General features: G+C 35.6%; 1 protein-coding gene across 2 annotated transcripts in view; it reads right to left on the bottom strand.

The window, feature by feature from the left end:
• Positions 1 to 4,701: 4,701 nt before the first annotated feature.
• Positions 4,702 to 13,747, bottom strand: part of LOC131034560 (tubulin gamma chain) — a 137,677-nt gene continuing 128,631 nt past the window's right edge. For both annotated transcript variants that reach the window (XM_057966079.2, XM_057966080.2), the window contains exons 11-13: positions 12,037 to 12,141; positions 11,839 to 11,920; positions 4,702 to 5,136 (exon numbers count right to left, since the gene is read on the bottom strand). In XM_057966079.2, the coding sequence (XP_057822062.2) occupies positions 11,852 to 11,920; positions 12,037 to 12,141 (174 nt within the window). In that variant the 3' untranslated portion in view covers positions 4,702 to 5,136; positions 11,839 to 11,851. The remainder of the gene's footprint in view (positions 5,137 to 11,838; positions 11,921 to 12,036; positions 12,142 to 13,747) is intronic.

The following is a 13,747-nucleotide window of genomic DNA, read 5'->3' on the forward strand; positions in this document are numbered from 1 at the left end:
TCCAGAAATCTGTCACCAAATAGAACCACTTGGACGAAAAAGTACATCCAATCTTCCCAATAGAAGGAATGTGATTTCTCTTTTACTCTATTTAAAAGCACAACAATGTCCCACAACTCAGTGATAAGGTGTTCTCTAGTTAAGGGTTTGGGTAGTCGTGATCCTCCTTTCTGAACCCTCAAGAGCCAATTTCTTGCAATTACACTTCTATACTTGCTCTTCTTCTCCGAGAAATAGGCGTATGAATTTCCAATGGTCCAATCCTCATACTTCTCTTTATGCGGAATACCCATTGTTGCCATCATTGTTTCCCTATTAATATGGACTAACACCATCACTAGTTCTGATACATCTGTTCTCAGAATCATATCTGCTCATACAAGCCAACACTAAATCTGGACACGGTGCGGCTAATGGAAATGCAACAGCTTCCACAAGACCACTCTTAACTATCTTCTCCATTAGCGACCCAACCTGAGGATTCTTGGTCCTTTCAAGGAAATTACCCAAATTTGCATGAACTAAGGAGGTGTCTTCCATTTCCGGCAAGATACTCACTAAACATGAGGTTCGGTCAAGCTTTGGCAGCACAGGCCTCATTTTAACTATCTATTCCCTTAACCAAGAAATTCTAACAACAATACAATATGCTACCCCAACAATTTTTTAGATCTTCCCCCTTTCTATACTAATAAAGCTTCAATGCACAAAGAAACACAACATAGGAGGAGACAACTGAACTTACCCGATAACACCATGAAAACTGGAAATTCTTCTGAAGAACAATGTTGGATTTACCTTCGGCGCCTCCAATTAATTAAAGTCAGGCAACTGCGACATTCCTAAATATGGAAATAAACTCATACATCTTCCTTTAATCAGACGGGCAAATATCAATAGGGTTGCACACGCTTCATCATGATTAACTTCAAGTGTGCGAAGTAATGTTGAAATGACAAACCTAACACCTCCTTAATTAGCCATCACTTCCGCAGAAGAAATTTGATATTTTCATGATTACCTTCCACATTTAGAATTTCAAAAAGTCGAATAAGGGAATATTCCTTCTTGTCGCGCCGCTTTTATTTCCACCAAAAAGCTTTTCGGATTAGTTTGAAAAGAACTTATGAACCTTGAACCACTTGAACACAAGGTTCAATGGTTCAAGTTCATTTAAGCAATAAAACAGTAACGGTCGGCACAGACAACACCGGGAACGAGCGACAAAAAAAAAGGAATAATTAAAGTGAACCTTGAACCTTTTGAACCGCTTGAAATTTGGTTCAAGGTTCAAGACCGCATATCAACTTAACATAAAAAGAAAGACTTGCGCTCGTCATATAACAATACCTTGTCGCAACCCACTAAAAAGGCATTTTTGAACCTTGAACTCTTGAACCACTTGAACACGAGGTTCAATGGATTCAAAACTTCAATGACCGAAAACCAAGTAAACACGTTTGAAAATTTGGTGACAAACCGGAACAACAGACTTTTTTTTTCTTTTTAAACTGCGCTTTGAACCTTGAACCCTTTGAACCTTTTGAAAAAGAGTTCAACGATTCAAGTACAAAGAGAACAAATGACCCGATGGAAACAAAAGGCACAAAAAGATAACCCACAAATTGGAATAAATTTTTAAAATGAAAACTTATGGGTGGACTAACAATGTGCAAGTAGCTTGTCTAAGTAAAAAGCTTTTTCTTATGATGTGTACATAGAAGATTATAATCATGACAAAAATTTCAGCAATGTATATTAGACCATACACAACAGAAAATATGAAGGATTTGATCCTTAAGATAACTACTATATATGATAACCCTTACACAAAATAGATAAACTTGGTCAAACCCTTACACAAAATAGATAAACTTGGTCAAAAGAGTGAAGAGTTTTGTTAACGTGAGAAGCACACGTGGCACATGTATAATGACAAATAACATTCAATGTACACATAACACTCATTGTGTCAGGCCTATTTTTTATTTTATGCCACCAAACCCACTTGATATCTATGTGGGGCAATCAACTAAGGGGCTTAAAAATCAAGACTCGGATTGATAAAGCTCACAAGTTTGTAGAAAAGGCTACACGGATACACTTTTGAATCTACAATAAATTAAACTAGTCTCAACTCAATATAAAAGATTATATGAAAAGAATATACCACGAATTTCATGTTGGTTTGGATCTACTTTGGCAAAGAGAGATAGCAAGTGCATTTACAAAAGTTGAAATGTCTACAATATGATCTAATTCAAATTAGAGTGGGTGGGGAATAATGGTTTTTGTTTGCAATTGCCCAAGTATATTAAGATATTGTCAATGATCAAAGTCAACCAATTGTACTTGTTCATGCCTTCTATGTTGGATGAAGAGCAAGCGTATGTTGTACTTTGTTAGATAATTTTGCATGTAAAGAGAGATTAGTTAAGACGTCATTCTAAGTATAAGGGATAGGTGGACCAAGTATAGAGAATTGAAAACATTGTTCATTGGAAAGAAAAGTTAATTCTCATAATGGGCTAAATGGATGTCTCGTAAAGATGTGTGAAAAAAATTCCCACATCTGATTGTATTTTGAGGCAATTTGGGGAAACAAGAGCCCCTCAGTTGGAAAGTGCAATCTAAAATTTGCTCCAATAGTCCTATGTTACAATCTTACTTCCAACAAGGTATAGGTCACTTTTGGTAAAGTTGCAAAGAATGATAGGCTATTGCAAGTGTTGAAAAACACATTGCAAATGTCTAGTGAATTGTTGCAAATGCACTCTAGCATGTTACAAGTCGTATGTTTGCACCCTAAATGGCATGGTCTCTTGTGGAGTTGTTCCTGACTTTGTACAAGTTGTTAGTGCAGCATTCTTCTATTTGAATCATTGAAGACAATTCTTATTGCTTTCAACAATGTTACAAATGTCAAAAAAAGGATGCAGAACAAGTCGGTGGTAAATAATTCTATAGGCATCCTAGTAGCAATTCCAAACATCATCAAGGTGCATAAGTACCTAATCATCCATGTCTATAATTGTTGTAATAGCGACAAGAAGAGATCATTAAGGCAGAAGATTATGAAAAGGGATAATTTGACATCTTTGAAAAGTACTTGTTTGAGTTTGTTTCAACACATTTGTTGTTTTCATATTGGGTGGGATTAGGGCAACAACTATTTTGTTATTTTCACAAGTTGTTAGTTACCTGGGAATCACATTGGCTTACTTTCCTTGATGGGCAGCCTTCTTTTCTTTGTCCCCATATGTTATGATTGATACAAAAGGTCATTTTCTTTATTGTGCAAGAGTTGGATAGATGCATGGACAATTTCATATGGATAACCACTGCAATCAAGGCAACTTTCCATCTCCCAATGTTGGGCAAGAAGCATATTAGGTGACCAAGAAGTCGTTGAGGTCCAATTGGCTCAACAAACACTCTTTTCGCCATGTCAATTCTCTCCACGAGCAGTGTTGCATTGGCAAAGAGGGTGTTTTCAGAACCAAGTGACAGGTAGCAGTGATGCTTTGGAAGCCATAATGGAGCTGGGGTCCTTATTGCTACAACTGATTTTGTTTTTGTGTTTACTACACATTCGTTTGCAGGATCTTTTGAAGGTGGCATTTGTCTCGTCTTAAGGGAATGTAATTTTTTCCTTTGTCTTATGGGTATCTTAGCTTTGTTATGTGGTTCCATGACTTTCGCTTAGGCTGTAGTAAGCCATTTTTCACCACTCCGTCTACAATAACTGGTATTATTTGTATTTAAAATGTTTATGCTGCTCTATGGGTGAAGGCCACAATAGAAACAATAGAACCCTAAATTCACCTATAAAATAACAGGGAGCGAATAAAATGCCTCTTTTTTTAAAATCACATGTAGGAATTATAAATATCATTATATCCATAAAAATATCATGAATTATTTTGTTCATTTCCTAAAACAAATTTCAACATAGCAGTGTAAGTTATTTCCTATTCACATATAAATTTTCAGCAAGTCAAATTAATCAATTATGTCAAAGAATAATTCTGCCAGCCATTAAATTTAGAAGAAAAAAAATCAATTCCAATTTTCTTCATTCTTCATAAAAAAGCAAGGATAACCTCGAATTTCTTTGAATTATTACATCAATTGCTAAAACAAGACTTTGTGGCAGCAACTTGTATACCAGAGTAGGCCAAGCAAAAGGTTGTACTACCAAAAAAAATGTGAGCTTGACAAAGTCAACGAGTAAGCCACTATGAGCCCAAGATATGTTCCTGCAATGATCTACATATAGAACCAACACCCAAACCACACTATGTACACTCCCTAATCAAGTATTCTTCTATCACCCTGAAATTTAAAATAAAGGCAACCAAGGGAATTCTCCTCCCTGCTACTGAAAAGTTCTAAATGTAGATAAGTTTTCCCTACTCTGCCATTGCTAGAATTCTGCTCGTACATTTCCTACAAAGATTTATTTACTTTACAAAAACTAATTTTCCCTATATTTTCCCTATAATAATATATAATTTGTAAATATGTATCAATAAATTATCCTACCAGATATAAATTCCCCTTAAATAAATTTGAAAGTGTGACCGACTCAGTACCAAATAATTATATGTATCAACCGAAATAATTAATTTAATATAATCAAAAACTCTTTCTGATCCATATTGGGAGCGACAGAAACAAACAAAAAGAAAACCAAGTGCATGCTCAACAAATTTCAATGCTTCATATTTACACACTAAAGCTTTAAAATAGATCTTACTGTATGAGAACATTGATACCAAGGAAACTTTCTGAAAGCCGCCATTGGTCTAGATTTCCCGAGTGACTCAAATATAGATACCAAACAGAAATTTAGCAACCATCTTTAAGCACTCAAAAATCCTTTGTAAGTAGTTATACAATTCCTGCAATCCATTCTCATTTCATTTTACATTCTATCAAGGCAAAAACGATTGAAAATAAGTTCTCATATCTGGACAAACCCATATCAAAACTTCAAACCATTTCCAAAATCTTAAGTCCTGAAATGTGACAATTTAGTGATGTAGAGTTGAACTCGGTCAGTGCAAAATGTCATTGATGCCACAGCTTATACAATTGCTCGTTCACATATTGAATCAACTTCTACATTAGTACCTGTAAGGTCAAAGAATATCCTATCAAACAAACCAGTACCAGCATAAAATGTATAAATCCCTTTGAAATTGAACCAAAACTGTGAAGAAAATTTGCTCAGACAAGAACAGCTTATAAAGAATGCTTACAGCAAGTCACACTAAATGACTGAGATGCAGTTTTTCATATGATGCAATTGCTTTCAACAGAAACATCTTTCTTCATACTCATGAAAATAGTTTATGAAATTTGAAAAGATAGTTCACATCCAGTAACTTGAGAACTTTGCAGTTAGATTACTTGCATGTTTCATTATTGCAGCTACATCAATAAGATACTTAAACCCCTAAATGCCCTTCAAAAAGACAACCGTCACAAATAGACAAATGGTGTAAGCATCACCATATCAATAGATGTTCAGATGCATTGTGCCCAGTAAGCACTGATTCAGCAACTTGGTTTCACACTTCATGAATGATAGCAAATTGCCAATGCATATCCCCACACAACTATTGCAACACAAAAAAAAAAAAACCAATATTGCTTAAAATCATGGAAGATCTAGCATATCTTTCCTAATCAAAAAAATGGATGCCTAGGAAATCTTAACATTTAATGATTGATTGTGTGTTGACTTTCACTTCAAACTGTGTTCCTCCTCATGGATTTGCTGGGGCTAACACCCTGGGGTCTGGAACTTCCTGCAGCAGCATTGGTGGTTCCCTTGGCTGTTTTGTGACCCTTGAGCAATAGCGATGGGTGGAACAAATGTAGGATCCTCACACCTTGGGGGATTCAACAACCCCTCATTGTATTTCTTGAGTTTCTTATTCTCCATTTCTAACATTTACTTCTTTTCTTCAACTCTGTGTGCCTCAATCTCCTTGGCGGAATCATTTAGCACTTGAAACTCTTGTTGCTTCATGGATGGTCCAAGATCAATTGTCGTAACCTGATAGTCCATGGGAATGGTTTCATCACTAGGCTTCTCAACTGTTGGGGCAGCCACTTGCAAAATGCGAGATCCTAAATCATCTCTATTAATTTTAAAGAACTTCTTTGCCTTCCTCTTTTCTTTAGCCTTACCAATCCGGGCTAAGAAGTCATCTATATCTTCAATGGGCTGCATTTCTCCAACTTTCTTCTTTTCCATGTTGTTCATCAACCAATCAGGAATTGTAGAAAATTCCATTCCATCCTCGAGCTGATCATCATCATCAACTCCTCTTAAGGTGGAAATTATCTCTTCATCTACTCCCCTCTTACTAAGGTCTTCCACATCATCTCCTAAATGGACCCCAAGTTGAATGGTTGGAGATCTTGGTTGTTGTTCTTCATCTTCATGTGGTGCTGATTGAATTGATGCGTACTCATCTCGATCATTATCTAGTAGGATCTCTCTGTAGGCTAAGGAGTGTCAGATTTGTGCTTCTTGTGTCTAGATTCTTGACCGGCAATCTCCTTACCCTTTGCTTGCATTCCTCCAGCTATACCCTTTCTTCTCTTAGGAGCTTGATCCTCTTCTTCATTGTTTGTTCTCATATCACTTATAGTTCTCTCATCATCATATTAATAGAAGACTCTTCGCTTTTCATCTTCTCATAGGTCAAAGTAGTACTTTGCCTCCTTCGCTTGTTGATTTGTTTGTCTACCCATTCTCTACAACAATCATTCACTTCCCTCATCAAAATGTTTAAATCCACTACTTCAAGCTGCAACCAATCAAGTGATGGAACCGGCTTGTCTTTCTCCTTACTATACGGAGGATGAATATGATTCCCATCATCCTTTACTTGATCAAGAATTGAGAAGAAGTTGAACTTCCTCATGAAGTCCACCGACATTCGAGACCACATCTTTCTCCTAACTCCAAACTCATCTGTAAGATTTGCCCAATAGTCCTTGATGTCAACCTTGTGCATAAACTTCTCTCCTTTAGCTGTTAAAATCCTCTGAAATGTATCAAAACGGATCCTCGCCTTGTATATTCCAAGATGGAAAAATTCTAACTCTTCATTAGCTATATCTGTTGTTGCCGCGATGGGGCATATCTCCATCATTTTCCCAAGCGTGATAGAAAAAGTAATGCCTTGCCTATGATTCTCTTTTTGTATGCAATCAAACTCTGATAACTACCTCGTTACCTCAAGCAGCACCATCTTGTCTGTTGGATACCTAGGAAGCTTGTAAAGTTCGAAGGTGAATCCTTGGATCCTTAGGTATGTGAAGGTAGGGAATTAAATAAACCATGATCCATGTTTTTCTACTAATGACATTGCCTCCTTGGACAACCTCTTATGTACTCCACCCCGTTGCAACTATGCGAGGTACATAGTGAATGTATCATTCACCATTCTATATTGATCTTTCTCATGTAGGTGGAGTTGCGGATAACATTCATACACCTTATGTTGTCCTTGCTTGTTCCCTACTTCACGTTTGCATATTAGTCCTTTGTATTTGATGTGTCTTGCGAGCATGTAGACTAAGTAAGAAGTCATGTACAATGACTTTGTTCTCTCCAAATTCCTCAACTGCATATCCAAGTTATCATTCATGATCTTTGCCAAATTTGTCATCATTGTTCCGAATGAAATCTCCTCAATGAAATAATACATCCATGTTTCAAACTAAGCTCCTTGAGGTGTTCTCAAAATCTTGTTGAGTAGAAATATCATGTCACTATACTCTTCTTTGAAATCTGAACTTAGGAATCTCTTCGACAACATAGAATGGTGACGCCTTGTTTCAAGAACCCACTCATTGTTGATAAGCATCATACATGTATTTGTTCCTTTTCTCAAACATAGCTTGGGCATCCTCTTTAGTTCTTGTTTGCATGCCCTGGTAATTGGTTATCCCAAATGCTTTTCTTACTGGATCTTCGGTGAGGTATGCAAGCACCAACCCCTTAGGTGTTCTAATTGTTCTTGACTGTGGGTCGTAGTGCCTAGCACACTCAACCATGAGCTCATTCCATTGTATTGATGGTGGGAATTCAGCTGCATGGTACATTCCACTCTTCATTATGTTGACTGCTAAGGGAGAGGGTAGTTGGTTCTTTGTTCCGTACATCCTTCGTTTTATCCTCTTTCTATCCAGGTACTCCATGTTGGTGTCTCCAACCTTCTTCCATTTGGAAGATATCTGAGATTCTGCATAGTGTCCCTCTAGTACTTTCCTCAACTGAGTCTTCCTTGCAGCTATCCCCACTTTTGACATGGTACCTGTATGAAGCTAGAACTCAACAAACTTGAACAAATAATTTTCCAAAATTAACACAGGTTCTGATTTTAATTGATTTTCAGACTTATTAGCTTTCTAAAATCAGAAATTTGAAACTATGCAGTGCTGATTCCAGAAAATACAAAGGATTTGATCTAAATCTGGAAATTTTGCCTTAACGAAACCTGATTTTCAGACTTACGAAAAGTCTGATATAACTTATAAGTCTGAAAATATCCTTCAACTCAGAAACGTGAATGATGTTGCAATCAAAATCTCTGTCTAAGTCTGATTTCTGAGTGTAAAGGTCTGAAAATGTCTGAAAATCATCCCCTATCAGCTGAAAATTCTTCCTTTCCTTGCGCAATTCTTGTAGCTGATGCAATCTGCATTCATATTGGCTGGAAATGATATGTTTTTCCCCTTGAGATGATGGCTGGTAATGGCATCCTCAGCTAACACTGGTATCTTCAATGATGCTGTGAAACATCATTAAAGGTGGCACCATTGATGCCTTAGGCAAATATCACACCTCTTCCTCCTCTTGCTGACATAGGCAATTCTAAACCTCTTCTCTTCCAGCTCACTTGACCTTGAATCAGTGACTTAATGATTATTTTATTGCTTGCTGGTGTTGTTTTATATAGCATTTCACCTTTTGTTTTCACCACACAGCGAATGTGGGACAAATAAAATGTTAAATCAGCCACGTGAGGAAAAACGATATGCATAGGGACAATAAAATTCAGCCACATTTCCCTTTATTTCGTCCACCAAATGAAATGGTGGAGAATCGATCTCCATCTAGACTGATTTGTCCTTAAAATCCTCACTTAATTTTTATCTTATACCCCTTGGTGGAAAATTGATGCCCATTGGGACACTTAATTTTGGTCAAATTCTTATAATTCAGCACCAAGTGGAAAATCGACCTCCATCAAGACACAATATTCATGTTATTTTTGCATCATTTCATCCTTTACTCTCCAAGTGGAAAATCGATCCTTGACAACACTTGTGATTTTTGCTTGGTTTACTTTATTTTGGTCGCTTTTCCTTCAAGTGGAAAATCGTGCGTCATCGAGACTTTCACTTTCCTTGTGTATTTTCACCTTGCAAGCCCAATGGAAAAATGACCTCCATCGGAACTCTTGATTTCCTTTGTTTTTGTCCTGAGTGGAAATTCTTTCTTTAGTAATCAAGACTTTCCATAATAATACCTTCATTTGCTTGTCTTGGAGTGGAAATTCGACCTCCAACAAGACTTTACTTGTCCTTATAGGTAATTTGATGCTCAGAATGGGGTGGTAAAAAGTCCTGCATTGGGACTTTACTGATTTTCACTTAACTGCTCAATGGAAAAACATTTTCCATCGGGACTTAGTTGATTTTCATGCTTTTTAAGTCTAATTATATCAATTTATGTAGTGGAAATTCTATTCTCATCAGGATTTTGTGAATTTTCTCAAGATTTCAAGGGTGTAAAATCAAAATCCATCGGGACTCTGCATTTTTAGGTTCATTTCACCTTTTAGGAGTGGAAAAACGACTCCCATAGGGACTTTTAACATTTTCACACAAAACTCGCATCAATTAGCAACATTTTCATCATTTTACACTCAAATTCTAAGGCAAAATTGAAACTCAAAACTCAGCTAGATAGATTAACATGCTAAGGCAACTTGACACTTAGGATCATTTAAACATTTTTAACATCCTTTTCAGCATTTTGAACCTATTGACTTCAAAACTCAAAGATTTATCATTATTTGCATCATGGGGACTTGAAAACGCGACCATATCTAAAAACGAGGCTCGGACATTTGAAGCTCAAAATTGTCACTCGACTCCCAAAACCCTAAACAAACAAAAGCAGAAAGCAAAGGGGGTCCCCATTTGCAATGGGGTGATGTGTGAAAAGGTCACAACACTACCCCCAAATCCTTGCTCTAATTTTAAAAAACAAAAAATCAAATTATTTCTGGGCCATATTGGATGGAATAACAACGTTTTTTATTCTGTCAACTTTTTCCCAATTAAATTCATGATAACTAATTACAATTTTACTTCACTTTGCTAAGTTAAACCTTATGGCTTATCCTAAGTAATGCTCCTAATGCTGTACCCATATTTATAGACTTGTCTAAGATATAAGTGCATGAATCCACATAGAGCTAGTTTTTTGAAATTTCACTCATGCATGAATATATTTTATTAAGCAAATTTTAACAATTTTTTAGCAGTTTTTTGAAATTTGCCAAATTTCAAATTTCATGAGTGAAATTCGATGAATCCTGTGACTAAGACCTCAACCATAGAAACTAAATGTGTTTTCTGTAATGGGGTACATCACAAAACAATGTCACATTTCATATGCCATACAACCCTTCATGGATGTCTTAGTGTGAGACACAAAATTGACGAATGCTTGTAATGTTCTTCTTGGACATGATTTCATGTAAAAAAAGTTTGAGTATTTACATGTCACAAGAACAAAGCAACATCATTAATGGAAAGTAAGCAAAACAAGATGCACTGCATTATCAAAACTCAACAAGGCAGCCTTAAAATTTCATGAGAGATGGGGGCAACATCAAAAACCTTGGTTTATATTGATCTTGAAATAAAGAAAATAGCCAAGCCAGGATGAATTTCCCCTTAGGTTGTCCTAGATCCTAAGGTGAGGATTGATCTTGTCCAATAGATGAGATTTATCTATTTTCCATTGGGATTAAACCCTAATGAGGATGCTAATCACCTTTTAATTTCTTGTTTAGCATATTAAGGTCTTAAAACATTGGATGGGAGGCACCTCCCTAGGACATAAATTATGTCCCTTGGTCACTTTATACGACCATTTAAAAGTGACTTTACAAAGTAATTCTATGTGTAAACTTTTACCCCCTTGGACCCTTGGCCCTAGAAACTTGACCCTTATTTGACTCTAGGTGAATACTACCACTGAGGTGATTGTCTAAAACCACCTTTTTACCCATAAGTTCCATGTTGCAAATGGAGATGTGTGAAACCTACACCCCTTAAATCAAATACCTCATTTCGACTTCCACCCCAGCCAATACAGCCAATACATTATCTTGCCTACGTTTTGGTGGTGTTTTTGCATGTGCATGTGTGTGTCATTGTTGACCACTCATCACATTCAAGGTTTCCTAGAAATATATCAAAGCAATACTTGTATCATTTTTTGTGCAATTTAGTGTCATCAAAAGTCAATATAGCCAATGCTTAACTTGTAAACATAATAAAAAAGTTATTTATGAAATGACAAATATCATAATTGCAAATCAAAAGAAACAATTATAACTAGGTACAACTCAATATACATGCTAGTTGGTATTCATTTCACAAGTGGAGATCAGTGATGGACTTGTAAAACTGAAATATTATTGACTAATATGTATTCAAAGGCTACTTCTCCCAAAAATACTCATAGATTAAAATTTTATTAAGCAGCATTTTACAGGGTAAGAAGCACACGTTTTGAACAGTTCTACATGGCTAGTCTTGAGTCCAGTGTTCCCGTTGAGCTTCCATCTCCTGTCAATGTTCGATTTCGATCCTGAACTTGAAGTGCTATGTTAGTAATGTAAATACAGCTTGACCTTGTTTTAGAAATTCAAATCAACTATCCATATGAAATTACAATGAACAGTCAAAAAGAATGCATAAGTATACCTCCATGCCCCATTTAATATAATCTGGTGACTCGCAAGCTTTGTATTCATCCACTAAGCTCTGCACTATTTCTCGTGATTCATCAAACTCTGACAGATCATTGTCCTAAACCATGAAATAGCATTTATTAGATAACAATGGTATAAAAAAGTTCAATGTAACCAGACCAAAAAAAAAAAAAGAAAAAAATCAAATAAGAATAACTTAGCAAATTATTAATTCCTTAAGCTAGTTACCCATTGGCAAGAACCCAATACTCAGTCAATTCTATATTATCAAACACTTGTAACACATTTTATTTTCACACTGAAAATAGATAAAACAATTGAAATCACACGATTGACTCAAATATAATATGCATCATTATAAATCATGGTAGAAGTGCATTCTCCTGTGTCTAAACATCAATGCACCATTCTCACAATTCACTAGCATCATACGTTCAATAAAAATATCAAGTCAGAACTCCATTCACAATGTCTTGGCAAGATATTACTTGGTGCACATGATGTGTAATTGTTCATCAAAAGTCAAATTTACACACATAATGGGGATTAGGAAACAAATCTGAAATTATTTATGAGAATTAAAATAGTTAGTAAGATTTTGTAAACAAAACTTGCATCAATATCTACATAAGCCAAGGGAACGCTGATAATCATTATTATGGAATGAATTATACACATTGTTATTTTCATTTGATCTATTTGTTTCTGTTTGAAGGGTGTTTTAGTAGAACTGGAATTCCCAGGTCATCATCCAAACCAGTTTTTTGGCACTCACATGCAGAATTTCTTCCTAGCTTGTTTCCACACTATGTATCTGTCTGAATTTTCCATATAATTGAGTGTATAAGTAAATTCATGTTCAAAGAACACTCTTCATGCTATATGAGACGGGCTTAATCAAGAATATTTGAATTCACACAAGCTCAGCATCAAGAAAAACCAATTGCAATATGTGAATACACCATATCAATGATATTCAGCTGTCAGTAACATTTGTAAAGTTTATTAAGAGTTGATTGACAAGGTGATCATTCAAAGAAATTATATTATTTAATATAAATATGGCTTCGGAAGAACCTTACTGAATTAGTACACAGTCAAAAGACAAAACTAACTTGAAGGTCAAAGCTTTATTATACAAAAGGTGTTCGATGAATTTTCTCTATTTAATTCCTATTTTAATAAAAGATCTATCATGAGTATGATAAAAAGACATAAATTTGAATACCATGCATGTAATACACTTTCTCAAGACTATCCAAGACAGTAACAAGTATACAATTGTAGAAAAAATGTATTCCAACTCTGTATTTCTGAAAGTCAAAGGAACCAAATCGTAGGTTGAATTTACCATCACACAATAAACATTTATTACACATAAGTTTTCATTGATCCCCTTTTAGCACTGATTCAGAGTATACTCACATTGACTTGCTAGGTACATTTGTTGATGTGAACATATAAAGAAAAGTTAAACATTTAGGTACTGCGCATTAAAATTTGTAGTTTACAAATTTTACAATTGCTCTAGTTTGGTATTTCTACTAAATCTCATGCAGAAAAAGAACTTATAATTTCTTTTTTTTCTGTGTAGGGTAACTGGGAACATCACTGAATCCTGGCCAGTACCAAGCATGAAAAAGCCATGTTTGTAGACGTATTATTACACATGCATTCCTGCTGAGTTGTGGACATCCTTATTG

The sequence above is a fragment of the Cryptomeria japonica genome, chromosome 5 (assembly GCF_030272615.1).
Source record: "Cryptomeria japonica chromosome 5, Sugi_1.0, whole genome shotgun sequence".
Taxonomy (NCBI): domain Eukaryota; kingdom Viridiplantae; phylum Streptophyta; class Pinopsida; order Cupressales; family Cupressaceae; genus Cryptomeria; species Cryptomeria japonica.